Source organism: Camelus ferus, chromosome 12 (genome assembly GCF_009834535.1).
Source record: "Camelus ferus isolate YT-003-E chromosome 12, BCGSAC_Cfer_1.0, whole genome shotgun sequence".
NCBI lineage: Eukaryota > Metazoa > Chordata > Mammalia > Artiodactyla > Camelidae > Camelus > Camelus ferus.
In genome coordinates, this window is record NC_045707.1 from 9,179,208 (window position 1) to 9,205,338 (window position 26,131).

The 26,131-nt window shown below is 55.7% G+C and overlaps 1 protein-coding gene across 6 annotated transcripts in view; it reads left to right on the forward strand.

Moving 5' to 3' along the window:
- FBLN1 (fibulin 1) overlaps positions 1-26,131 on the forward strand; it is a 77,866-nt gene that overhangs the window by 35,636 nt on the left and 16,099 nt on the right. For 5 of the 6 annotated variants that reach the window (XM_032492437.1, XM_032492440.1, XM_032492438.1 and 2 more), the window contains 5 exons: positions 1,291-1,410; positions 2,214-2,345; positions 4,105-4,228; positions 19,108-19,250; positions 21,168-21,299. In XM_032492437.1, coding sequence (XP_032348328.1) covers positions 1,291-1,410; positions 2,214-2,345; positions 4,105-4,228; positions 19,108-19,250; positions 21,168-21,299 — 651 coding nt within the window. Of the gene's footprint in view, positions 1-1,290; positions 1,411-2,213; positions 2,346-4,104; positions 4,229-11,695; positions 12,154-19,107; positions 19,251-21,167; positions 21,300-26,131 lie in introns of those variants that run through there. The other variant, XM_032492441.1, reaches the window with a different exon arrangement.

Below are 26,131 nucleotides of genomic sequence, written 5' to 3' on the forward strand. Positions count from 1 at the left end.
GATTTGTCCCCAAGAACCAGACCCAACACACATGTAATGGCAAGGAACAAGGTTCACACGTCAGGGTCCCTTGGGCCTGGGTTCAAATCCCAGCTCTGTCATTTTTATTACCTTGAAGAAGTAACTCAGCGTTTCTGGGCCTTGATGTCCTCATCTGTAAAATGGGAATAGAGGACCCACCTTGTAAGGGAGTCGTGAAGATGAAACAAGATGAAGCCTCTGAAGGGCTTGTCACAGAGCCTGGGGTGGGACGAAGTGCTGGTATCCCTGTTATTATCTTTTTTGGCTTGTGCTGCCCTGGTCACTCCTAAATGACTGAATAGTAGATTTTCACATCTGTTAGTGAACAACATTGTGGACAAAAACCAGGGCTGGGCCAGCCTTGCTGTATTATTCCACTAAGCATTTATAAAGCAGCACGCCGCCAAGGTGTGTAGCAAGAACATGGTTCCTGCCTTCAGAGAGCGTTTCTAGGATGTGATGAGAAACCATACTGGGCAGAGGTGAGCCGGTGAACAGACAGGTGGCAGCCAGGGGCTGTGGGGGCTGCAGGGGCAAGATACAGGGTGAGGGTCTAATGGACGTTCTTGGCAACTTACCCCTCCTCCTTGCTAAGAATCAGCAGTAAACAAATGTGAGAAGGGACTGCTGGGCCAGAGGTTGACACTTTTTTTTCCTAAAAGCCACACAGTAAATATCTCAGGCTTCACTGGCCACATCTCTGTTTCGACTACTCCAGTCTGCCGTTGCGGCACACAAGCAGCCAAGGACTGTGGTAAATGAATGAACATGGCCGTGTGCCAATAAAACTTTATTTGCAAACACAAGTGGTGGGCCAGAAGTTTGCTGATCCCTGCTCTAGGCAGAGGGAACAGATGAGCAAGAGCCCGTGAGTTCAGACCTTTGCAGCATTAGGAGCAATGAGTTTTCAGCGAGTGTGAAGAGGGATGTTGTCTGGGAGGTGAAGAGGGGAGGATGTGATCAGATTTCCACCTGAGAACTAGAATTGACTCTGTTACCCCGGGAGGGGCTGAACTGGAAGGAGCAGAGGCTGGAGGATGTCACTGTCCCCTGGCGGAGGGGCTGGGGGCGAGGAGATGCCAGATCACCCAGCCGTGAGAGGCTGGAGTGGGGACCTCCCTCCCTTGGGGTTACCCTGGGCGGGACCCTGGCCCCGCACTTGGAAGCCTCCACCTCAGTGTGTACGTGAACTTGAGGGAGATCTCGGCACCCCTCCCCCCCACAGTGACACAGCTCTGAGCGGTGACCTTGGGACCCTGTCTCTTTCAGACGTGAACGAGTGTAACAGCAGCCCCTGTAGCCAGGAGTGCGCCAATGTCTACGGCTCCTACCAGTGTTACTGCCGGCGAGGCTACCAGCTCAGCGACGTGGACGGGGTCACCTGCGAAGGTGAGGGCTGCCCTGCTCCATCCCCTACCCTCACCTCCTTCTGGCTGGCGGGTGGTTTGGGCTCTTTTCCTCTGAGATTTATTTGGATGCACTCTGCCCACCATTGAAGGTGGGGTTTGTAAATCCGCTCCCCGGATTTTTCTTTAATATAATGAAATGTAACAGGAATGATCGCCTTGTGTGCCGGGACCTCCAGCAGGGCTTGCTGGCGGTGGGTGAGGAGAGGGCTCGGAGACCACCGCCGCCCTGACTCGCAGCTCTGCCTCTGGCCTTTTGAAAGCCCCTCACTGGGCCTGGGCCCTGCTCTTCTGTGACACAGGAGTTGACTCCACCCTCACAGGGCTGTCAGAGGCTGAAACAAAAGCACTTCCTAGGGTGCCCGGCACAGTGTAGGCTCGAAGGGGCAACTGTCAAGATTAGTCCTGTTTCCATATAAAGTGTATTTGTTATTAGCACATTTACAATTATCAGCATTAGGACACAGCTGGCAGGGCAACTCTATCTGTGTCATTCTGAAGCCCTTAGCCCCCATCCTACTCCCCAGTCTCCTTTCTCCCCCAGCGTGTGCACACTTCATGCCTGACTTGCTATATGGCCCTACGCTAGGCTCTTCCCCTCTCTGGGCCTCAGTTTCCCCTTCTGATGTGATGGTCTCTGAGGCCGTCCCAGCCCCAGCCCTTTGGGGCTCCCTGTGTCCAGCGTGCTCTATGCGGCTGCCTTCTAGGCCACAGCCCAGCACCCCAGGGGGGTGTAGCCCAGCCAGGGTCCACACGGGCTGCTGAGAGTGGGCTTTACCATCACAGACATCGACGAGTGTGCCCTGCCCACCGGGGGCCACATCTGCTCCTACCGCTGCATCAACGTCCCTGGAAGCTTCCAGTGCAGCTGCCCCTCGACCGGATACAGGCTGGCCCCCAACGGCCGCAACTGCCAGGGTGAGTGGGGTGGAACCGTGCGCGGGGCTCTGCGGTGTCAGGGGACAGAGGCCAGCAATCACACCACAGTCAGGCTGCATTCAAGGAGGGAGGACTCTGTCCCCTCGGTGTGTCCTGGGGCCCGTGGGTACCTGGTCTCCCACAGCCGGGCGCGCTTGCCCACTGGGGGTTCTGAATCCTCCTGCCTGGCCCTGGGCGGCCCCAAGGGAGGCCGAAAGCGGGGCTGACAGCCTTTGGGAAGATGCCCGCCGTGGAGGAAACAGGACAGCGGTGCGCAGAAGGCCCCGCAGCATAGCTCTGCTGCTTGGTCTTTCATTTAGCCATTTGCCAAACCCTTGCTGTGGGCCAGGCCCTGCCAGGTGGCAAGGGCAGAGCAGTGAGCGGATGGCTACAGGCCTTTGTCCCAAGTGCTGGTCCCCACTTGGGAAGGGGATGGACCTGGTCAGGGTGTGTGACAACCCTGGGGTCTCTGTATTTATGGGCACTGTGGCTGTAGGGTCCTTCTGGAGCCTGGGGGTGGCTCCAGCATAGGCTGAACGAGGGGCGAGTGGATTCCATCCCGCACTCAGCTCCCAGTTCTGTGAACACGCCAGGGCTCACCCTGCACCCCGTAACCCTCCAGCTGGTAACCGAGAGCGGGTGCTAGGTAGGTGTCTGTGAATGAGGGACGCTGGAATGGACACGTTGGCCTCCCCTCCGGGAGCGGCCGCAGGAGCGGAGTCAGAGGCCGGGTCTGTCTAGCCCCCTCCTGAGGAGCCCCACACGGGGCGGGCGGCCCGGAGCCTCTGCAGATGTTGTTTCTGGTCGCAAAGGAGATTTAAAGACTTTGATCAAAGGCGGGCAGGAGCTGCAGCATTTCCTGGGAGGGACCCGCTCAGCTCGTCCAGAGCTCTGGATGGGAGCTGCTTTGTTTTCACATTTCTGATGGGGCAGATGACTTCCTGCTCCTGGCCAGGCGCCCTTACCGCAGCCTGGGGTCCTGCCAGACGCAGCGAAAACACATTCCTGAGCCTCAGCCTTTGAGGCTGGGGACTGCTGTTTTTGCCACCAGTGGTCAGGATTTGGCACCTCTTAACAGATGCCTCTGGCGTGGAGACATCCCCTGGACCCACCATTTGGCTGCTTGGGACAGTTGTGGGGCAGGGCAGGGCATCTCCCCATGTCCAAGGTGATCTTGTGACAGGCCTGGTTCCGGTCCAGCCCAGACAGTCACCGACCCTGGACACTGGGCACAACAGCTTCCTTGTCTGTAATGTGGGGCCAGTAGCTTCTGCTCTTTCCTGGGGTGTTCCAAGTGTCACGTGGGGTCAGGGTGATGCACCTCGGGAACCTCGGAGGTGCTGGCTGCCTGGCTTCAAAGCTCAACTCCACCACTTACAAAATGTGTGACCTTAGGCTGGTCACTTAACCTGTATGAGCTCCTCCCTAAAATGAGGACAGTAACAGTAATGCCTCATTGAATTATTATGAGAATCAAGTGAGTTATTCCTGCAGAACACTCCCAGGGCCGTCATACAGTGTTTGCTATTAGCATTATTGTGCTCACTCCAGGGACTGTGAGTAACCAGTAAATTAGATGTAAATCTCTTATAAATAAAGAAGCTGGCACAGGGCATTGCTCCAGAGAGCAGCCTCCGGCGGACAAGCATGGTGTGATCCCCTCGAACCCTGGTTGGTGGGAGGCCTGGGCACCCGTCCGTGGATGGGGACAGCTCGGGGGGCCTTGGCCTTCACCATGCTGCCTTGGGGTCTCCCACAGACGTCGATGAGTGTGTGACCGGCATCCACAACTGCTCCATCAACGAGACCTGCTTCAACATCCAGGGCGGCTTCCGCTGCCTGGCCTTCGACTGTCCGGAGAACTACCGTCGCTCCGCAGACACGTAAGTCCCTCGGGCCGCGATTGTTTATCTGTGTCGGCCTTCCTGGGGGCCAGGCTGCTGGCGTATGCGAGTGGTTTATGAGCTGTGCCCTCCCATGTGGGTCTTGGGAAACTCAAGGATCCCTGGTTCTCAGGCCCCTAAGTGCCTGGTCGCAGAAAGCCATGGTGGTGACTTCAAAAGGGCTGAAGGTTGGCAGGCCTGCTTCCAGACCGGCCTGGCAGCAACTGCAGCCCCCTCACTCCCCAGTGTGAAACCTGGAGCCAGGGACAGCTCTCTGGGCCTCCATCTCCTCCTCTGTGAGATGCGGATGTCAGAAAGTGCTCTGACTCAGACGAAGGTAGCGATGACGCTGGGTGAGCGGACGTGACTTGCTTGGGTGTCCTTATGAGATGGACCCACCTGAAAGCCAGGTTCCGTGCTGCCCAGTGACCGTGTGGGAACAGCACGGAAGTCTCTGTGTCCTCAGCTTGAAGCTGTGGGCCCACATGAAGCTCCCTCACTCTCAGGCCACTGGGATGTGTGCTGGGGTGTCCAGGAGCCCTCTTCCTGAGGGAGCAGTGAGAACCCTCTGGTCTCACTGCTCACAACTCCTAACCCTGATTTTATTGGGTGGGTCTCCTTTAGTACCCGTGGGTCTCCTTTAGTACCCCTGTGTTGGGAAAAGCTGCACGGTGGAAGCCAATCTCAGGAGCATGGACACGTGACCCCTCCCTTCCAGCCCCATGAAATGCTCAAAGCCAGCACCCAGCTAGGCTGTCCGGGTGACTGGGCCTTTTGACCTTGAACTTGCTCCTCCTACTGGGGGTCAGTGCGGTCTTGGGCAGTGCACCAGGCCCAGTATCCACGTGCTCTGCCCGAGGGGCGGTTGCCCCAGGCCCGCTCTGTTTCCCCAGCCTGGGTCCTTGCCACCGGGTTTGTGGGTGCACAGCATTCTGAAGGGCTTGTGGGCTATGCTGTAGTTCAGTGGGCAACATTGGTGCTCCCCTGAACCCTGGGGAAACATCTGGGTGCTCAGTTTGAGGCTGTGTAAGTTCCCTCACTCCCAGGCCCTGGTCTGTGTCTGGGTTTGAGAATTCCGGAAGATTATCCTTTGGTTGTCGACCTGTAATTCACACACAATCCCGAAAGCAAAGGGGAGGACAGGTCTCCATGCCTGCTAAGCCAGTTTTGGGCAGCTGGCATCGCGTGCCAAGATTGTGGCTGAAATCGGCTGCTCCCTGTCGCACTGGTGCGTGTTCTGGAATCCTGGGCCACCCTCAGTGCTGGGGAGTCATTTACTTGTTTGAGGAATGCTCGCCGTGGTCCTACTGTGTGCAGGCTCCTGGGCGGACAGTGGGCTCGCAGAGGCCCCCATCCCCTGCACAGAGCCCATGAGGAGCATATGCAGAAGCAGCAGCGGCCACAGGGTGCAGGGGTGCTGGGCTCTGGCAGAGGGCATGCGAGGTGTGGGGTGCGTGGAGTTGACGATGCTTGAATGAAGGGGGAAGGAGGAGCTGAGTTAGGCAGAGGGAAGGAGTGGAGGTGGGATTGAGGTGGGCTGTGGACATGCATTAACAGGGAACAGAGGGGTTCCCAGTGATGAAACGGGTTCAGCAAGCAGCCCCGTTCTGCTCCCCTAGGGTTGACGCCTAGTCTGTGTCCATCCCATAGATTCATCAGCCTGCCCCCTGGGGGATGCTAAAGAGGGGCCCCGTAGCTCCCTGTGTTTAGGGCAGGAAGTGCCTCCCAACCCTGCAGTCAAGGCTAGAGTGGGGAAGAGCGGGGACCGGGCTCCAAGCCGCCCCTTCAGGAAGACTGTAGCCCCTGTGACCCACTTTCTGCTCGCCAGTGCCACCCGGCGGCCAGAACAGAGGCTGGGAGGCGAGTGGAGCTCCCCCCACTGAGGGTCCTGACCTGAGGAGGGCCAGGACCCCTGGTCTGTCTTCGAGCCTCATGGAGATGCTGTGACATTCTAGAAAGACCTGGCTTTGGCGTCAGGCCCGCTTAGGTTTGCCTCCCATCTCCGTCCATTCCAGGCCCCTTGACCTTGACTGTGAGCAGGTCCAGTGAACTTCTTGCTGTCAAGGGGGTAGTGGCAGAGCCCGCCTCCGTCCTGCTCGCTCTGGGTTCAGCCCAGGGGGTGTGGGTGGGCACCTAAGGCACATTTTACTGCCAGTATTTGTGGATGAAGTGGGGGTGGGCAGTGTCTCTGGAGTCCAGGACAGAGTGACATCTGAGAGGCCATGCGGAGGAGGGAGGGACCAGGACCGGGACTCCCACCCTGGCTTCCCAGCCTGGCTCTCCTGTCCCTGGTGCCATGGCCTGGGGTCTTGGCCACCAGGGGCCCTTCTTGCCTCTGACAGCACTGAGAATACCTGCTTGTACGTGCCTTGAGGAAGAGCGAGGGTTAGCAATTAAGAGCTCCAGCCCAGTGCCAGCATCAGTGCCCAGAAAACAGTGGCCAGGAGGAGGACAGCCAACCCCCTGTTCTCCTCCCAGAACTCAGAGCTTCCTCAGAGGGGCTCTGCTGCTGACTGTGCGCCTGTGGGCTGACTATGTGACCATGTGAGTCTCGGGTTGCTTGGCCCTCATATGGAAGACGAGACATAGGCCCCTGTAGGGCTATGGGGTCCTGGGGCTGTTCCTGCTGCACACAGGAGTCTGTCCGGTTACAAGTTGTCATTTGGTGACCCTGTCAAGTAATCACGGACCTGCCGGGAGCCCAGCGTCATTGCACTGAAGTGGGGCGGGGCCTGTCCAGGTGGAGAGGCCGTAGTGGGTCTAGTCCTGGTTGCCCCATTCCAGCTGGGGGAGTTACTCTGGGACCACGGGAGCAACACTAGCTTAGTGTGAGTGTGGTCACACTAACAAGTCATGTAAACCAAGGTGGGCAGGACACCTGCCGGATCTCCAGGTGAGACGGGGCAGCCTCCTCTCAGCACTGCTGACTCCTCAGGCTGGAGTTCTCTGTTTTACAGCCCTTTTCCTTCTCTTCAAGAATTTATGATCTGATCTTTAGAAATCAATTTGTAAAATTTAAAAGAGCTGAATTAGAAGGGACCCAGGGGCCAGCACTTCTGTGGTTAACATTCAGGAAGTCTAGACAGGCGAGATCTGAGTAAGTCTCTCTCTGTGTCTGGGCCTGAGCCTTCTCTTTGCACACAGCCTCCTGCTGGCCAGTTTCCCTGGTGGCCGAGGGGCGGTAACTGGAGCGTGACCCAGCAGGCTGGGCCGCAAACCGCAGGGCTGGGCCTCACGGACTGACCGGGCTGTTAAGATCCTGACCACACAACTCCCTCCTGTCCACGGGAGGGACCTTCAGAGTGCCCCGCAGCCTGGGGCAGGGCTGAAAACATCCTCTTCACCCCTCAGTGGGTCAGGTCCCTGACACTTGTGGTCTTGGAAGCCAGAGTGAAGCTGGGCAGCCTTGGTTGGCACAGCTCTTGGCCCCAGGGTGTAACGTGGGTGGACGGAGTGGGTGGAGCCCTTTACTGGCCAGTTCCTGGGGCTTGTGTCCAGAATGATAGGAGCATAAAAGTCAGGGGACTGCCAGCAGGGACGGCTGTAAGCATCAGATGGCCTGGGGGTGGCCGAAATGGCTATGACTCCCAGGGAAAGGGCTGGCCTTGGGGACCTCTTTTATTCCCAGTGTGTGCTGGCTTTCAGTAATGCCTTTTTCATGAAACCTGGGGTGTCCTGCTCAAATTCATTGAACTGAACAATTGGGGCACATTATTTTCTCATAGGGGTTGAGGTGGAAATCAAGGCGTGGGGTCCTAGGGGCCTGGGCCTCTGCTCTGTAGCAGATGCAGTGACGACAGCCCCTCGTCCAGCTGGATGCCCCAGCTAACGAAGGCTTCCAGGCCGTTCCCAGTCTGACAGGCAGTTTGCCAGATGCCGTAGTTAAGCTTTCTGGAATGTTTCAGTAAATACGGGTAGAGCAGGACAGGATAATTGAAGTTGGAACGTACCAGAGAAATCGGGGAATATTTATTTGTGCACAGGTATAAAGCACACAGTAGGTGTCAAATTGGTGCTGGGTCCTGGAGATAAAGCCAAAGAACCACGGCCCTACCCTAGGGAAGCCAGTGGTCTGGAAGGAGCCAGTGAGGAAGGGCTTGGGGTGCTCTGGTTAATGAGTCATCGAGGAGAGTGTCCGGCTCTCTGGTGTGTGACGGCTGCGGGAGCTCTCCCAGAACTCACCCACACCTCGCGTTTCCTGCCTTCCACATACACTGGGTTAATCATCAAATCAAAACCCTGGTCTTGGACAGGATACAGGCCACGTGGGAGACGTGGGAAAACGGAACACACATGAAGGGGACTGTAGCTCCACCTGCTGGCCAGACCACTGGGCCCTTCCTGAAGTGGCTGGTTGTGTGTGTGTGTCTGTGTCTGTGTGTGTGTGTCTGTGTGTGTACGTAAGTGTGTACATGCGCTTTGAAGTGAGACAGGCTGAGTTTGCTTCTGCCATTTGGTCCAGACTGTGGAGTCATAAATGAGTTACGTGTCCTCACAGAGCTTCAGTCTTCCCGTCAGCAGAATAAGAACGATGTGGGACAGTGAGGGAGCTGGTGGGAGGAGGAACCCGGATGTTCCCAGCCCGAGGCCGGGCACCGGCCCTCAGTGTCTCCACGGCCACCCCCAGCACTCCCATCTGGCCCGAGCGTGGGTGTCTTCCCCTCTGCCACCGGGCCCCCCCACGCAGGCCCCAACCCTCACATACCTTTAGGGGCATGGAGCTCGTTGCCAGCGTGTCCTTCCGAAGGGCTCAGAACAGTAAATGGCCACTAAAAGTAAATGAAAGGATCCTTGAGAGTCCTGAAAAAGAGCCTGGGGAAAGGATGTCAAAAGAGACAGCACTCACAATAAATGGCACGTACGAAATAAGTCCTAGTCACCCAGCATAAGGCATGGAGACGCAAAAAGCTGAAAGGGAGGTGTGAGGGAGGCTGGGACAGCAGGTGCCCCTGAATGGAGAGTCCACTGTCAGGATGTCAGAACTTCCTGGGACTCACTCTGTGAAGCCCTGTGGGACTCTGCACCCTGGCTCTGCTTCTAAGGCAGCTCGAGACCCGGAGCCAGAAGACAGTCCCTGTCCCCATCCTGTCACAGGAAGTCAGAACCCATCCCCATCCTGTCACAGGAAGTCAGAACCCGTCCCCATCCTGTCACAGGGAGTCAGAACCCGTCCCCATCCTGTCACAGGGAGTCAGAATCCATCCCCATCCTGTCACAGGGAGTCAGAACCCGTCCCCATCCTGTCACAGGAAGGTAGAACCTGTCCTCATCCTGTCACAGGGAGTCAGAATCCGTCCCCATCCTGTCACAGGGAGTCAGAATTCGTCCCCATCCTGTCACAGGGAGTCAGAACCTGTCCCCATCCCGTCACAGGGAGTCAGAACCCGTCCCCATCCTGTCACAGGGAGTCAGAACCCGTCCCCATCCTGTCACAGGGAGTCAGAACCCGTCCCCATCCTGTCACAGGGAGTCAGAACCCGTCCCCATCCTGTCACAGGAAGTCAGAACCCGTCCCCATCCTGTCACAGGAAGTCAGAACCCGTCCCCATCCTGTCACAGGAAGGTAGAACCTGTCCTCATCCTGTCACAGGGAGTCAGAATCCGTCCCCATCCTGTCACAGGGAGTCAGAATTCGTCCCCATCCTGTCACAGGGAGTCAGAACCTGTCCCCATCCCATCACAGGGAGTCAGAACCTGTCCCCATCCTGTCACAGGAAGTTAGAGCCTGTCCCCATCCTGTCACAGGAAGTCAGAACCCGTCCCCATCCTGTCACAGGAAGTCAGAACCCATCCCCATCCTGTCACAGGAAGTCAGAACCCGTCCCCATCCTGTCACAGGAAGTCAGAACCCGTCCCCATCCCGTCACAGGGAGTCAGAATCCGTCCCCATCCCGTCACAGGGAGTCAGAATCCGTCCCCATCCCGTCACAGGGAGTCAGAATCCGTCCCCATCCCGTCACAGGGAGTCAGAACCTGTCCCCATCCTGTCACAGGAAGTTAGAGCCTGTCCCCATCCTGTCACAGGGAGTCAGAACCCGTCCCCATCCTGTCACAGGAAGTCAGAACCCATCCCCATCCTGTCACAGGAAGTCAGAACCCGTCCCCATCCTGTCACAGGAAGGTAGAACCTGTCCTCATCCTGTCACAGGAAGTTAGAGCCTGTCCCCATCCTGTCACAGGAAGTTAGAACCTGTCCCCATCCTGTCACAGGAAGTTAGAGCCTGTCCCCTCCTGTCACAGGAAGGTAGAACCTGTCCCCATCCCGTCACAGAAAATTAGAACCTGTCCCCATCCCGTCACAGGGAGTTAGAACCTGTCCCCATCCTGTCACAGGAAGGTAGAGCCTGTCCCCTCCTGTCACAGGAAGGTAGAACCTGTCCCCATCCCGTCACAGGAAGGTAGAACCTGTCCCCATCCCGTCACAGGAAGGTAGAACCTGTCCCCATCCCGTCACAGGGAGTTAGAACCCGTCCCCATCCTGTCACAGGAAGTTAGAGCCTGTCCCCATCCTGTCACAGGAAGTTAGAGCCTGTCCCCTCCTGTCACAGGAAGTTAGAGCCTGTCCCCTCCTGTCACAGGGAGTCAGAACCCATCCCCATCCTGTCACAGGGAGTCAGAACCCGTCCCCATCCTGTCACAGGGAGTCAGAACCCGTCCCCATCCTGTCACAGGAAGTTAGAACCTGTCCCCATCCTGTCACAGGAAGTCAGAACATGTCCCCATCCTGTCACAGGAAGTTAGAGCCTGTCCCCATCCTGTCACAGGGAGTCAGAACCCGTCCCCTCCTGTCACAGGGAGTCAGAGCCCATCCCCGTCTCCATTCCCAGCTCTGGCTGGCCCGGGGACGCGCACAGGGATCTGGGCCTGGAGCACGAGGCTCCGTGAGGGAGAGCGGAGCCGACCTCAGTGCCCGACCCTGTTGCCTCATCTGCAAAGCGGCCCTGCCCCCGCCCTCCTGGTGCAGGTGTGGCCACACTAGCGAATCACGAGGACGAGTGGCCACGCGCTCAGTCAGTGGCAGCAGCCGTGCCCGCTAGTGCGGAGATGGCCGCTGCGGGGTCGTCTCCGAGACCCACCCGAGAGCCCTGTGTCGCCCTGATCGCGGTCCGGGCGAGGAGCCAGGAGCCTGGACGACACTCAGAGGGCGGGGTGTGCCTGGTGAGGCCAGCCCGGGGTGGGGCTCTGCCGGTGACAGGGGGACACACCCCACTCCAGGCACGACCCTTGACCCCAGCCACCCAGCGCCCCCTGAGGGTGTTGGAAGAGGCTAGTGGCTGAGTCGGCGGCCCGGAGGTCCACGGCACCTCCCGCAGGTGAGTGAGGGGTGCTCTTCCCGTGGCCGAGTGGCCCCAGGGGCGGCGGGAGGCCCCGCACTGCGAGCCCCCGCTTCCCCCGCGCTCTGTTGTTCCTCTGCTTGCTGAATCGGCCCTAACCCTCTTCTTGTCTCTCTGTCCACTTTTCTTGCAGCCGCTGCGAGCGCTTGCCTTGCCATGAGAATCAGGAGTGCCCCAAGCTGCCTCTGAGAATAACCTACTACCACCTCTCTTTCCCCACCAACATCCAAGTGCCCGCCGTGGTTTTCCGCATGGGCCCCTCCAGTGCGGTCCCCGGGGACAGCATGCAGCTGGCCATCACCGGCGGCAATGAGGAGGGCTTTTTCACCACCCGGAAGGTGAGCCACCACAGTGGGGTGGTGGCCCTGACCAAGCCCGTCCCCGAGCCCAGGGACTTGCTCCTGACCGTCAGGATGGACCTCTATCGCCACGGCACCGTCAGCTCCTTTGTGGCCAAGCTTTACATCTTTGTGTCCGCAGAGCTCTGAGCGCTCGCTTTGGGCCGTGGGGCGGTGGGGCCCCCTCTCGCTGCTTTCCTAACCCTGCCCTCCGGGATTTGAATAAAGTTTCAGCAGGCGATCCCACACAGCATGGCTGGCGTGCCTTGGTTTTATTTGGCGTGGTGGGGGGTCTCTGTGCTGCAGGGGGGCAGGTTGGGGGGCAGAGCTCCGCTTGTCTTGATGCGAAGCCCGAACGTGTGGTGGAAAAACTCTGGACCCACTTGCAGCATCGTGGATGCCACCCTTAGCTAAGTGAGGTCAGTCCCCTCCACTGAGGATCCCAGCTTCGCACCAGGAGGAGGCGAAGGACAGCACCATAAATGGGCCGCTCATGGGAACCACTAAGCATGCGTCAGGCCCTTTGTGTGCGTCACTTCCCGTCCTGTGGGGCAGGTCCCCAGAGAGACTCAGAGGGGGCGAGTGATTTGCTCAAGGTCACACAGCCAATATTTGAACCTCAGCTGGCTGACTTCACAGTTCTGACTATTCCATTCGGTCACAATACCTCCAACGTGGACCTCAATCCACCTGCCTCTCTTCACCTCCCCCTCTGATTCCAGCCAAGCCCCCAGTGTGCCTTCCCAGGCCTGCATCATTCAGTCCTAGTGTACGTCTCCAGCCTGGCCTCAAATTGTTCTTTCCTTGATCACTTCCCTTGAGGCACACTGCCGAGCCTTTTGCTGCCTCAGGCCCTTTGCACCTGCTTTTGCACCCTTGGAGCCTGAATGTTGGTTAAACCTCAGCCTGTGTGTTCCTTTCTTGGAGGGGCCTCCCTGGACACCCTTGGGTTATGTTTCTGCTATTAGTCTTTCTTATAACATTTCCTTTGGGATGTTTATCACAGTTCACAGTTCCCATTCATCTGTGTCTCATTTTCGTCTTCCCCACCATCCAGAAGGCTTCGTGAAGGCAGGGGCCAAGTCTGTCCCATTCAGTGCTGTGTCCCTCGCTCCTGGCAGTGCCTAGCCCGCAGTAGGTGCCCTACTCATGGCTGCTGAAGGGATGGACGACTTTCCGCCAACATTGCTTTATGTGTCTAGCGTTTCTGTGGCTGCCGACCCTGTTTTCAAGCAGAAACATGAAGGGAAGGCAGACTGTCAAGAGGAATCAAGTAAGAGGATCCTAAGGTCCTTCCTACAAGTACGTGGGTGAAGGTGGGAAGGGGCCCACGTGGTGTCCAGTGAAGAGGACAGATGTACATTTATCTCCGTGCCTCGTGCCCTACGACAGAGGCAGCAGTTAACTTGCCTTGGGAGCTCACGAATCTCTGAGCCCCCCACTGTCTCCCAGACCCCTCTCTGAGCATCTCTGGTCTGGACCAGCTCTCAGTCTCCCATCTTCCAGGCTGAAGCCAGAGGACCTCTCTGAAGGATCAGTCTGGTTTTGTCCCTCCCCTCTTTTGAACCTTCTACGAAGCCCAGCACCCTTGGAATGGCATTTGAGGCCCTGCCTGATCCAGCCTCTGCCTGCCTTTTCAGCTCGCTCCCTGCTCCAGCTCGCACCCTTTGCTTGAGTTCTGGTCACACAAGGCTCTTGCCCTTTCCTGAATGTGCCGCCTTCTGGCTTTAGCACGCGCCCCGCCATCCTCCCACAAAGTGCCGCTCTCCCTGAAGACTTAGCTTAAAAGTCACCTCCTCGGGGAAGCCTTTGCTTAATCTGAGTTTTCCCAGAGCCAGGTATACTCCCTCAGAGCATTTACTGTGTCATCTTGTTGCTTTTTATCATCCCCACTGCTCTGGGGCCTTTTTGAAGGCAGGGGTTGTACCTGTATGCTCTACATGTTTAGAATGTGTGGCCTGTAGAAGGAGCTCATCTGAATAAACATATGGTTGGATGGATGGATGATGGGTGGTTGGATGGGTGGATGGGTGGATGGATGGGTGGGTGGATGATAGGTGAATGGGTAGATGGATAGATCGATGGGTGGATGGATGGGTGATGGGTGGATGGATGACGGATGGATGGATGGATGGATGATGGATAGATTGATGGATGGATAGTATTTTCAAGGTGGAGTTCAAATGTCACCTCTTCTGTGAAATCATCATTGTAGTCAATTATTCTTTCATCACGGTCCAGAGTGTTCAGGCCAGAGGAGCACTTTTCCCATAGGAGTGTTATGATGTGGGTGGGAAATTCTTGGGGACTTTAAAAGTCATCCAGTGACATTATACATATTGCCAGAATCTCCTCTACAAAGCTCCTCCCAACTGACTATCCAGCTGAGCTCACACTCTCCCTTGTTTGAGGAACCCCCTTCCTCTTCAGGTGGCCCGTTCTGTTTCAGGACATCTCTGATGTTTTGGTGTGTCTGCCCGAGTGCACACGTGGGGGATGATATCTGACTTACCTGAATGCTCACCTCTGCCCTGCCGTTGCTTGAGGCTCCGTAGCAGTATTTCTGTCATCCTGCTGAGATCCTGTAGTGCAGAAAAAACAAACCAAGCCAACCAACCAAACAAACCCCATGAGTTTGGCTGTCTCCCTGTCCATGTACTAGCTCTGTGACCTCGGATAAGTCACTTGCCTCTCAGAGCTGCCAGGCCTATTTTGTGGATTGTTTTGAAAATTGTGTGGAGTTACACACCAGGCAGTACCTGGCATGTGGCAGGCAGGCACGGAGTGCTGGTTTCTCCACTCATGGGAAGGTACTTGACTGTTCATTTGGCTCTCGATTTAAATTGGGAATAAAAGTTCAGAGGGTTTGTAGCGCTGCCTCCACCTCCATCTCCTGGACCTGCGTGCACACTTCTGGCGGCCACTGTACTAAACCAAGCTCCCGAGAGTGAAGGATAGTAATTATGATGATCACTCTCATGACGATAAAAATAACGACTGTGACAGCGGACACCCGTGCACTGCTTTCTGTGGGCCAGGCCCTGTTCCAGGCACTTAATGAGCCCTCACAGAGCCTTGTGAGCAAAGTGCTGTTATGATCCTCATTTCGCAGTGAAGACGTGGAGGGACAGAGAAGTTAAGTAGCTCCCCCAAAGTCCCCCAGGGGATGTAAAGTGGGGCCGGGATTCAGAGCTAGGCAGCCTGGCCCAGGAGTGTGTTCTGAAGCCCAGCCCTGCACAGCCTCAGATGCTGAAGGAGGGCAGGATAGCTGGGATTAGCCAGCCCTTGTCAGCCTGTTACTCCAGCCTCATTTCAGAAAGCCCTGCATACGAGCCCTGTTCTAAAATTCCCAAGTACAAAATAAGATGTTTTGTTTGCTAAGGAAGGGGGCAGTGTGGTGTAGAGGAAAACAGCGTGAAGGTTAAATGGGATAGTGTGTGCAGACTGTCCTGCATGGATGTCCAGGAAGATGCTGCAGCATCATTTTTGAAGTTCTCTGGATCCCAAGCAAAAACCACGCAAACAACTAGATACGACTTTTTTTTTTTAATCCATGGAAAACATGTACAACTAAACAAGGTGACAGGGTATCCCCATGAACCCAAAATATAGTTCGTGCCCACCTGCATGGTATTGGCACCTGTGCAGGAGAAAGCAGTGGAAGAACCCCCAAATAGGCAGGAGGTGTCCCCTAGAAGGCTCAGTAGACCGGTCTGAGAACAGCAGCTGAGATGCGGAGGCATTGTGGTCTCCATCACTACAATGGCCGGTGTGTACAAGGCCTTCCGGGAAGGGTTGGAGCAGGCTAGCCCTTGGGAGCTTTTAAAGCTGAGTCACCAGGGCTTCCCTTAAGGTCATATGTCATACTATGGAGAAACTGCTGGAAATCTAATAGAAAATTGAGTCAGAAGGAGACAATAGCAACTATGGAAAATGAAGGTTCGGGTAAATGTAGAGGGATAGCAGAGAGCAGGCTGCCAAAGCACAATGAGGGAGCTCTGCGAGGCCAGAAAAGCCACCGTGAACCAGGCCTCTTTCTCAGATTTCAGGAAAACTAAGTTCACATAAAAGTGATCAAACCAAAAGTATCCAGGTTAAATCTCATACAAAGCTACTGTAGGAAAAAAGAGATTAAAAAGCAGAATGAGACCCCTCTGGGTACAAGTATGCCAGGAAGATATACTCACAAACTAGATAAAAAGTGTAACCTATAGCAAAACAAACTGAAAGAACTGAGAAAATGATCAAAAATGAAGGAAAAATGAAAGCCAGAATCAGGGAAAATGGAGAAATGAAGTGATGGAACTCGAGAAATAATTTAAAATGAAAGCAAAAAGGAATTCCAGAAATAAGTATTTAAGAGAAGGAGAAGTGGAAAAGAAGAGAAATTTTATACATTGAAAGATAAATAACAAAAGTGATGAAAAAGTGACAGACGTTGAAGATGGGCAAAGAGGATCCAATACACAGATAATAGAAATCTCAGAAGAACGAATCCCAGACAAGGTACGGGTGGGGTGGGAATAAATACTAAGAATGATAACTCAAGAAACTCTACAGAATTTTTTTTTAAAAGATGTGAAATTCCATATTGAAAGAACACACAACTTACCTGAACATGCTGACTCAGAGCAACCAACATCAAGACACAGTCTAGCACAATTTTTGGACTTTAAAGAGAAAACAAACAAGTCATGTGCCTTTGGGCAAAAATGACAGGGGACTTTTAGGGGAAAAAATTATATTGTCATCAGATTTCTTCATAGCAACACTTATGCCAGAAGCAAATGAAGCCTTAGGCTACTCAAGAAAATGTAAGCCGAGAATTTTATACCCAACAAAACAGCCTTGCAGGTACAAAGGACATAAGCATTAAACACGGTTACTCACAGAACTACACCTAAATGGGTGTTAGAAGAAAAAAGTATAGTGTGGATCACTGTAGGCTCAAACAACGTAGACACAGCACATCTATTTAAAGATTGTGGGTGGGACAGGGTGGATGTTCCCCCCAAAATTATTATTTTAAGTAATTATGTTAGTGGTGGTAATTTTAGTATTGTTATTCTGAGACTGCTGGGTCAAAATACAGATTAAACTAAATAAATAATTATGGGATAGTCTATCATCGCCTGTGTTCTCAAGAACCAGGATTTTAATATGGAAAAAAAAATGAGCTTCCTTTGGTAGATAGAAGAGGTTAAGTTAAAAACTGTGTGGTTCTTCTTTTGAATTGTAAATATCAGTGTGAACTCATGTTGTATTTTAATCTTTAAAAAAGTCCACTGAAGAGGCTCAGAAACCATGGCCAACTCAGTAGCGCTGAGCATTCCTGGTATCCAGGTTATGGTCTTGAAATACCATTTTCCACTTAAAAAAAAAAACCCAAAACAAAACAAAAAACAAGCCCAATGCTTCTTGGAGAAATGGCTGGGGCAGTAAAAGTGTAAGATGAGGCTGGACCCCCTTGTCATTCCAGACAGCAAGAGAGATATCGGGGAGTCCTGGGGCCAGGTCAATAACGACTCAGGAACCAACCCAGTGTAGCCTCTGGCCAAAGGCGGGAAAACGTGAGCTCCAACAAAGGATAGTAACTGCAGTGGATTGAAATCCATCAAGTAGTTTAAATCTGAGTTCATGCTAATATTTAAAACAAAATCAACAGACAACCTCTGGATGAGGACAGCTATTTGCTCATCCATCATCCTGAAAATGGGTAAATACAAGGAAAGAACCAAGCATGAATCTTGCTTTTCCTCTATGAACTACGCCCGCTGGTGCCAGTGGAACTGGGCCCCCAGTGTCAGCAGCTGACATCAGAAAGGATAGAGTCAGATACCACGTGGCCCCTGGTGGAAGACACACCACCAACTATCATTTCCTCAAAGGGCCTGGGCCTGCATCTGAACAGGTGTCTGGATCTGGCTGCCAACGCGCAGGGAACACCGAGGACAGAGTACACACTGGGCTGCATCACCAGGAGGCAGTCAGCCAGCCCAGGTGTAGGGAGCGCTGTAGCTCAGATGCTTTGCTTTCTTAACAGATAAACTGTATAGATAATGACGGGAGGGAGAGGAAACCTCTATAGGTTAAAAAGGACTTAAAACACATAACAGCACTTTTTTAATGGACAAGTTTAAATGATGGTGTCTCAATTTGCAGATACACACTACTATATGTAAAATAGATAAACCTCAAGGTCCTACTGTAGAGCACAGGGAACTAGATCCAATATCTTGTAGTAACCTATAATGAAAAAGAATATGAAAGGAATATATGTATGTATATATGTATGTATGTGGATGACTGAAACATGATGCTGTGCACCAGGGATGGACACACAGTAACTGACTATTTCTATTAAGAAAAAAATGATGTCTCAAGACTCATACTTGTGTGATACAAATGTAAGGGAACCCAGGTGGGCGATTGCTAGGAGAGTCAAGAAAGGGGTCACTTTGGGGGTGCACAAAGGGGCTGAGACTGGTCTGGGGCACACACAGTGGCCTCAAGTTACAGGTGAAGACCCCTTTCTTGACCTGAGTGGTGAATATAAAGTGGTTTGCCTTATAATACTCATGAAACTGTATCTTTGTTTTGTGTGCCTCTTGCATTTGTGGTTTATTTTTTGGTAAAGACGTTTTAAAAATATGCCTAGATCTATAACAAACGTGTGTCCCTTGTCCTTCCTCCCACCTTTCACGTGACACCGCGGATGGACTGCTTTGTCCTGGGTACCGAGCTGGGTGCTTTACATACACCCCCTCATTTATGCCCCTGTGACCCACCTGACGCAGGGCCCCAGGAAAGCTGGACCCCGTCTCCCTTGTTTGCTTTGGTGCCCCTGGAACCTGGCACCCAGCAGGCACTCACTTGTTGAGCGAATGAATGAATGAACGTGTTTTGCAGTTATAGAAACTGAAGCTTAGTTCAGATAGTTGGCAAATAGCAAAGCTCTGCTCACCCAAGCCAGAGCAGACGGAAACTGGGGCGTGTCGGGGGTGTGTGGGTCCCGGTCCAGTTCGCAGGAAGGGCCGCGAGGCATCCGCACAGAGCAGCCGGGCCTCGGAGGCCGGTGCGGGTCCCCGGAGGAGCCGTCTCTGGGGCAGGTGCTGCCGCCTGGCCCCTGCTTCTCCCTGGACCCCGGGCCCAGTGGGAGCGCTGCTTCCGACTTTCCCATCGCCTCTTACGCTGTGGTTCCCCTCAGGCTCCGCCAGGAGAAGACAGACACCGTCCGCTGCATCAAGTCCTGCCGCCCCAACGACGTCACCTGCGTGCTGGACCCCGTGCACACCATCTCCCACACCGTCGTCTCGCTGCCCACCTTCCGCGAGTTCACCCGCCCTGAAGGTGAGTGACCGCCGCGGGCTCCCGGGGCTTGAGCTGAGCACTTGGCCTGACAGAGCCACTCCCTGGTAAGATGTGCCTGTGGGTTCAAAGTGCAGACCTCCTCCCGCCTCGCATCCCCTCCATGTCCCCCGACTACACGACACCGTTCCAGCCCATTCCCCGCTCAGTTCAGGGCATCTCTTCTTATGGGTAACAGTCGTTCAGCAAATAGCTATTAAGTGTTGATTCTGTGCCAAGCGTGTGGGCATCACGGAGGGCCTCCAGGAGGCAGTGACTCCACTCTGGGTCCTGTAATCAATAAGAGGTAACCTCACGAAAGTGGGGAGCAGGGAGACAGGAGGGTGCCGAAGCAGAGCAGAACGCCTCTGGAAAGATCCATAGGTAAGTGGGGAATGTGGGTCTCTGAGGAAAGAAGCCAAGTTTTTCTGGCTGGGGTGGTAGAGGCCTGACAAGAGATGTGCTGAGAGGGAAGCAAGACCCTGCACTTGGAGTTGGGGTTTCAACTCTAAGACTTTGGGAGCCAGTACAGGGCTGCAAATGATGCCCTTTGCATCTAGAAGCCTCATCCTGGAGACCGAGGGGCAGGCGGGCTGGCGCAGCTAGACCAGCTCCAGGGGACCCAGTGGTCAAGCGGTCAGTGTGCCCGCCACGCCCCAACCCCGGTAGCTCCCGGCCTGCAGTGTAGACCTGCCACCACGGGGACGGGGGGCGCAGGTGGGGCAGCGCACTCCCAGCACCCGGCAGAGGGCTGTGGACGGGGGACTGCTCTGTATACCTTGCTTCAGGGGGTGCAGCCCACAGGCCAGGGCTGGGGTGGCCTCCCGCCACCCTCTTCCTCGTAGGGCCCTCATCCCCGGCCTTCAGAGGAGCTCACCGTGATGATTTATTCAGCAAACGTCAGCTGAGCCTCCTACGTGTCAGGCTCGGGCCAGGCTCTGGAACGCAGCGATAAGAAAGATCCTCTCAGAGAAGGCGGAAAGTTTGCCCTGTGCTGACACTGTGACAGGGTCCTGCGGGGTAACGCAGGAGCACCTGCTGGAACATAAAACCTGGCCGTGGGGGTGGGAGGACGGGAGAGGCTTGCCAGGGATGTGGTTACCTGCGGGGGGCAGGAGGCACGGAATCTTGGCCGGGTGGCGTGGACTTGGGTCGGAGAAAATCACTGGCTGCTGTTTGCCTGGTGCAGAATGATGAGTTCCACCAACCACATGCAGATCCTTCCCAAATCCCCAGCGGCCAGTCTGGCGGCCTTCCGGCCATTGCTGACCCATAATTGGGTTCGACAGGGAGTCGGGCGTGGTGAGAGACACCTGTCCGCATCTTGGGCCTGGGATGTCCAGGCTTTGCCTTTGGCGTTGAGGGGACCCTGGGTGGGCGCTGGCGGGCCGACTCTTTCACTGTACAGATGAGGAGGCTGAGGCCCGGAGAGAGGACACCCCCGAGATGGCACAGAGCCAGGGCCACATCGGGGCCTCGTGCCCCCAGCCCAGGGCAGTCTGCCGACCTCATGTCAGGCGGTCCTGGAGGGGGACACAGCCACCACGCTGAGAAGGGGCGTGTCTGAGCCACATCACTGTGCGGCAGGGGACCAGCCGGCTCCCCTCCGATCCCTCTCCCTGTGTCCCCTTGCCCGCCGCCACTCCCCATCGTCCCAGCTTCAGGAAGACTCGTGACTAGTCACCAGTCACTCAGCACTGATCAGCACCGTGACTTCAGGGAAGATCCGAAATCTTCCCTGGCCTCAGTCTCCCTGTTGATGAAAAGAGGGGATAGGCTGTGACCCAGGGCACCTCAGGGCCCCTCCACCTTCTCCGTGCAGGGCCCTCCTGTTGGGTCCTCGTTGCCTGGAGGGGCACTTCCGGGGTGGCGGGGCCCAGCGCTGCACCCTCTTCACACCTCCACGCTTCTGTCCGGCAGAGATCATCTTCCTCCGGGCCATCACGCCCGCCTACCCCGCCAACCACGCTGACATCATCTTCGACATAACAGATGGGAACCTCCGGGACTCCTTCGACATCATCAAGCGCTACATGGACGGCATGACCGTGGGTGAGTGGCCGACCCTCCCGCAGCTTAGCCAAGGCCGCTGTGCCAGTCGAGAGGGAAATCACCCCTAGAGCAGCCCCCTTCCCATCTGAGTCCCTGTCCTCTGGGGCCCAGCTGGAGCCCCCATGCCCCCCGGGCAGTCTCAGTGCGAGGACTGCCCAGGGTGGTGGAGCCTGCCTGGGATTCACCCCTGGCTGTGCCGCTGCTCTGGGGGAGACCCCCGTGGGTCTCAGTCTCCCCGCCTATGAAGGATGGATTCACTAGACCTCTGCGTCTCACAGCCGTGAGTTTCAGCGGAAGCACACTGGCCCCAGGGCTCGGCACAGACCCCTCTCGTGGGAGCTGATAGGGACTTTGTTCTCCTGGTGCAACAGAAGAATAGCCAACGGGCGTCAGAGGGCCTGGCTCGTCTTGCCCTGTGTCCAGCCTTGTCCCCTCCCGTGTGTCAGGGGGTAGGAGGTCCAAGGTTGTGACACGGGGCGGCATGCAGAGCCCCTGAATGTGGAGCCCTCCCTGGAAAGTCAGCACCCCTGGTGCACAGAGGAGGTCTGGAGGGGGACTTGGAGGGGAGGGGCACCAGCAAGGCTGGGCGGGGGGTGGGGTGGGAAGCAGGTGCGGGTGAGTCTGGGAAAATGTTCACAGTGCCTCTCCTGAACCAGCACACTTTAAAGAATTCAAATTCATGGGGAATGAAAATGATCCCGTCTATCATTGTGGACTGAAATTTAAACCCTGAACATTTTCAAAGCAGCTGAGCAGCAGAGACCCAGGCCCCGCCCTTGCTGCGGCCTCAGTGTCCCCGATTTGAGTAGGGCAAGGAGGCCGTGGGTTTTGTGTGCGCAGTTGGTCCCGGAGCAGAGCATTTTGGAACATGGCCTCTAGGTGGCGCCGTTGGACCTCAGAACCCAGGCTGGTCCCTGAGGCCCCAACCCCACCCGACCGTTGTTAAGCTGCAGCTGGAGACGGAATCGTTATTCCCCTGTTGCCAAAGAGCCATTTATAGTGACTTTACAAGCTCTTAAATGGGTTTGCATGTTGTAAACATGACTCGGGCCCCCCACCCCCAGCCTCCTCCTCCACTAGTTGGCAGCAGGAATAATCAGTTAATTACAATTAATGGCGCAGTAGCCCTCACTGGGATTCCAAGGAGAGGGTGGGAGCTATAAAAGTTGCTGCCTGCCCTCCAGGTACTGCCCACTCTGAGCCTCAGTTTCCCCCATTGTCAAGCGAAGGGGGACCTTTGGGCGCCCGGGGGTGGGGGCAGACTGGAGGAGGTGGGGTTGTGGGTTTGTCCCCCCGTGTGGGGGTGGTGAACAGTCTGCTGTCACGGCACACAGAAGCCCACCTGGGGCTAGTTCTGGGCTCTGTGCTGAGCCTGTAGGTGTGGCTCCAACACTGCCCACCTGGGGCAGTTCCCAGCTCTTGGAATTACCGGAGTTGGAATCAGACCCTTCCAGTGGATTCAGTCCTCTGCTCTCTTCGCGAGCCCAGGCCGGGCGTCATGGGTACAGAGATGAGTAAATACCACAGATCCCTGCCCCTCAGGGCTTTGCGTTCCACTGGGTTGGGGGTCGGGGGGCATCAACAGGTCATCGAAACGCAGTGGTGGCGAGACAGTGACAAGCTCTGCAGCTGTGGGGAGGCCCCTCTCAGAGGGGACTCCTTGGTGTTGGCACCTTCAGTTCCCAGCTGAACCCTTCCTGGGGTGACCCAAGCCAGGCGTTGGGCCGCTGCTGGGCCTGGAGCCAATGCCCACCAGCACATTTTTCTAGCCGCATCTCCACGCCAGACAGAACCAACCTGGGAGTCTCTGTTTCCTGGCTTCCCATCCATTGGGGCAGAAAATCCTGGCATCTCAGGGCCTGGAGGCTCCTGGAAGCCACCTCTTCCAGCTCCTTCTGTTGTAGAGGGGGCGCCGAGGCCCAGAGCAGCGAGGGGGTTGCCGGTCTGCCCAGGGTGACCCAGGGCAGGGTGGGGAGCGGGACAGAGCCCACGGTGAGAGAGGCGACCACAGGGCCCATCCCGCGTGTGCTTCCTGGGGATGGAATGTGGACTAGGCCACAGAGACAGAGCAGCCTCTCCTCTCTGCGCTTGGTCACGCGTGCCCTGGTCTTTGGAATTCTGGTGCTGGGAAACGGCCCAGGCTGGCGCTTGGGAATTCATCCTGCCTGTTGTCCTGCCTCCTGGGTGGGCCTGGCCTCTTCAACTTCTCAGTATGTTTGCAGGACTTCCCATCTGGTTGGGCCCCTGGAGTTTGCAGATGTCCTCCTCCAGGTGGAGGACCAAGGCCAGAGGGGGCAGGGTCTCGTGGAGCTGGGCGCCAGGCCGCATTTCAGGTTGGGCTCTTGTCTCTACACCTGCCGGTTGCTGCCTTATTTCTCTGTTTGGGGCCTCTTCCCTGGGCATCCTTATCTCCACCTCCTTCCCGCTCCTCTTCTGCCCCAAATAACTTCTGTACACCCCGGGAGCTTCTGGGCTCTGGGGGTAGCCATCCTGGCACCCGCTGGCCCTGGACACAGGCCTGGCCCTGCGGCTCTGGGTCTGTCCACCTGCAATGGGTGGCTCTGCCTCTGGATCCGAGCCCGGCCTGAGCAGCCTGGGAACCATCGCTGGGCACGCTCACCCCCGCGTCCCAGCTCAGTCCTCACAGATGCCTCCAGGGCTGTGACTGTCTCCCTTTGGCAAAGGAGGGAGCTGAGTAAATGACCACCTGACACTGAGCAACTGAAAAACCGCAGGGCCCGGGATGTTTGCAGACTTGATTGCAGCGGTGCGTTCTCCTTTCAAGCAACATCTTAGACAGAAACCCTTCATATCCGCGGAGAGGGAGGAAGCATGCCCCGGGCACGCAATCTTCCATCTGCTGTGCCCCAGCAGGGCCTGGGGGCTCCCGGGCCCACTGAGGACCCCCACGCAGCCCCTCAGCACCAGGGAAGGGATACCTGCCTACTCACAGATGTTGGCCGAAAACCCTGCCAGCTCTAGGACACTGGGCATGGGGTCAGGAAGGCTCCCTGGAGGAGAAGAGATCTGAGCTGGGTTGTGACGCAGGTGAAGGAGGGACTAGCACCTAGTAAGTGCCAGGAGCAAGTGCGTCGTCACCGCCACGACCCTGTGACGTGGTGGAAGTCTCCCCATTACTGGGTGAGGGAGCAGTGGCCAGAGAGGGCATGAGGCTTGTCCTAGGCCGCTCAGTGCTGGGGTCAGAGCAGGCCTAGGGCCCCGTCTTCTCCAAACACCCAGAGCTGGAGCCCGCGGACGGCTGCTGTTGACTTCGGCAAAGTTACTGGGAATTTGCGTCCCAGAAAAATAATCAGTGTACTAGCCGCCAGGACCCCGGGGCTGTTGCGTTCATTCCCACATCCCCCAGTAACAGAAGAAGAAAGTACCCCAGGTTGATTAAGAACCTGAAAGGGCCAGACCTTCCCCTGATGCATCCTCTAAACACCAGTTCTCCGCAGGGATAAAGGCGGCCCCGAAGCCCGGCTGCCTCTGTTGCATATCTCTTTCACCAGCTGTCAATGAAAAATGAAGAACGCGTTTCCAACCTGTGCAAAAATGTTCCATTAATGCCTGAGGTATTCTCAGGCCACTACAAAGCCTTCCTTATCCAGCCCCGGATTCATTTCTTTGCTCTGCAGAGTACCAGCTGTAATCGGGGGTCTCCTGAGAGATGACGAACGGCGGGGCCTCCCTGGCGAGATGGGTGCGGGCCGTATATTATCAGCCACCGGCAACTGGGGGCCACCCCTGGACTCCCCAGGCCTCTGGGCATCAGCTGGTATCTTAGCCTCAGACCTCCCTGATACCCCATGTCCCTCTTCAACAACTTCTTTTTAACTATTTTTCTAAGGAGGAAAAAAAAAATCTGTCTATACTGAAGGTCAGCTTTGCCAAAATTTCTGTTGAAACGTCCCCAGAGCCAATAGGAACTAGACAACGCTCAGTTGAAGCTGCTTTTTAGACCCATGGGTTGATTTGGTGAACGGCCTGCCTGATCCTGGGCCAGTGTGGTGACCAATAGGATAGATTTAGCAGCTTTTTGGAAGTCAGCCCCTCCCATCGCACAGCGTTTCATGAAATTGAAATCAAAGCAGGCTGCAGGGAGGAGGTGGCACTGGCTGGGTCAGGAACTGAGGACGTGTGGGGAGGGTTGTAACATCAGTCACATGGAGCATGCGATCTGGGTGGGCTGGGACTTTGAGCTCCCACCAGGCGTTGACATCCGGTAGATACGCCATCGAATATTTACTGATGGCCCATCTGGAAGGAGGCAAACGCCCCAGCTGGCGTGGGCTCCTGGGATCAACAGGCTTTTGAAGCACAGAAACATCCCCAGCAGGAAAGGACTGTCCGAAGGTGACAGAACTGCGATTCTGCACCCAGTCCTCTTCAGGCTGTGTATCTCGGCGCGCCTGTTTTCGAGAGGAAATCAGCCACGCCTGGCCCCTGGCTGTGAGTTGAGACTTGTAGAATTCAACTGTGTTGGTGGACGTCCCTTGTTAATCATAACAATTAAAACAAGAACAGCCGTAAAACTCCTAGCTCATTACCGCCAGCCTAAAAGTAAACCGAAACGAAGGGCTGGGTTTGCTCATGGTTCTTCCCCACATGGTGGGGAGTTTTGTTTTTCAGTCTTTGCCATGATTAACAGGAAGGCTCTGGGTGTGTTACCCAAGTGTGAGCACAAAAGAAGACATCCGTGTTAGAGACCCAGGACGCTAGCCTTGGGCCTCGTGAGATTTCCGCCAGTCTTTTCACAGTTGTTGCTGTGCGACAGCTTCAGGGATCCTGGAAAGACACAAATCTGTGTTTCTTGTGGATTTCATTGACAT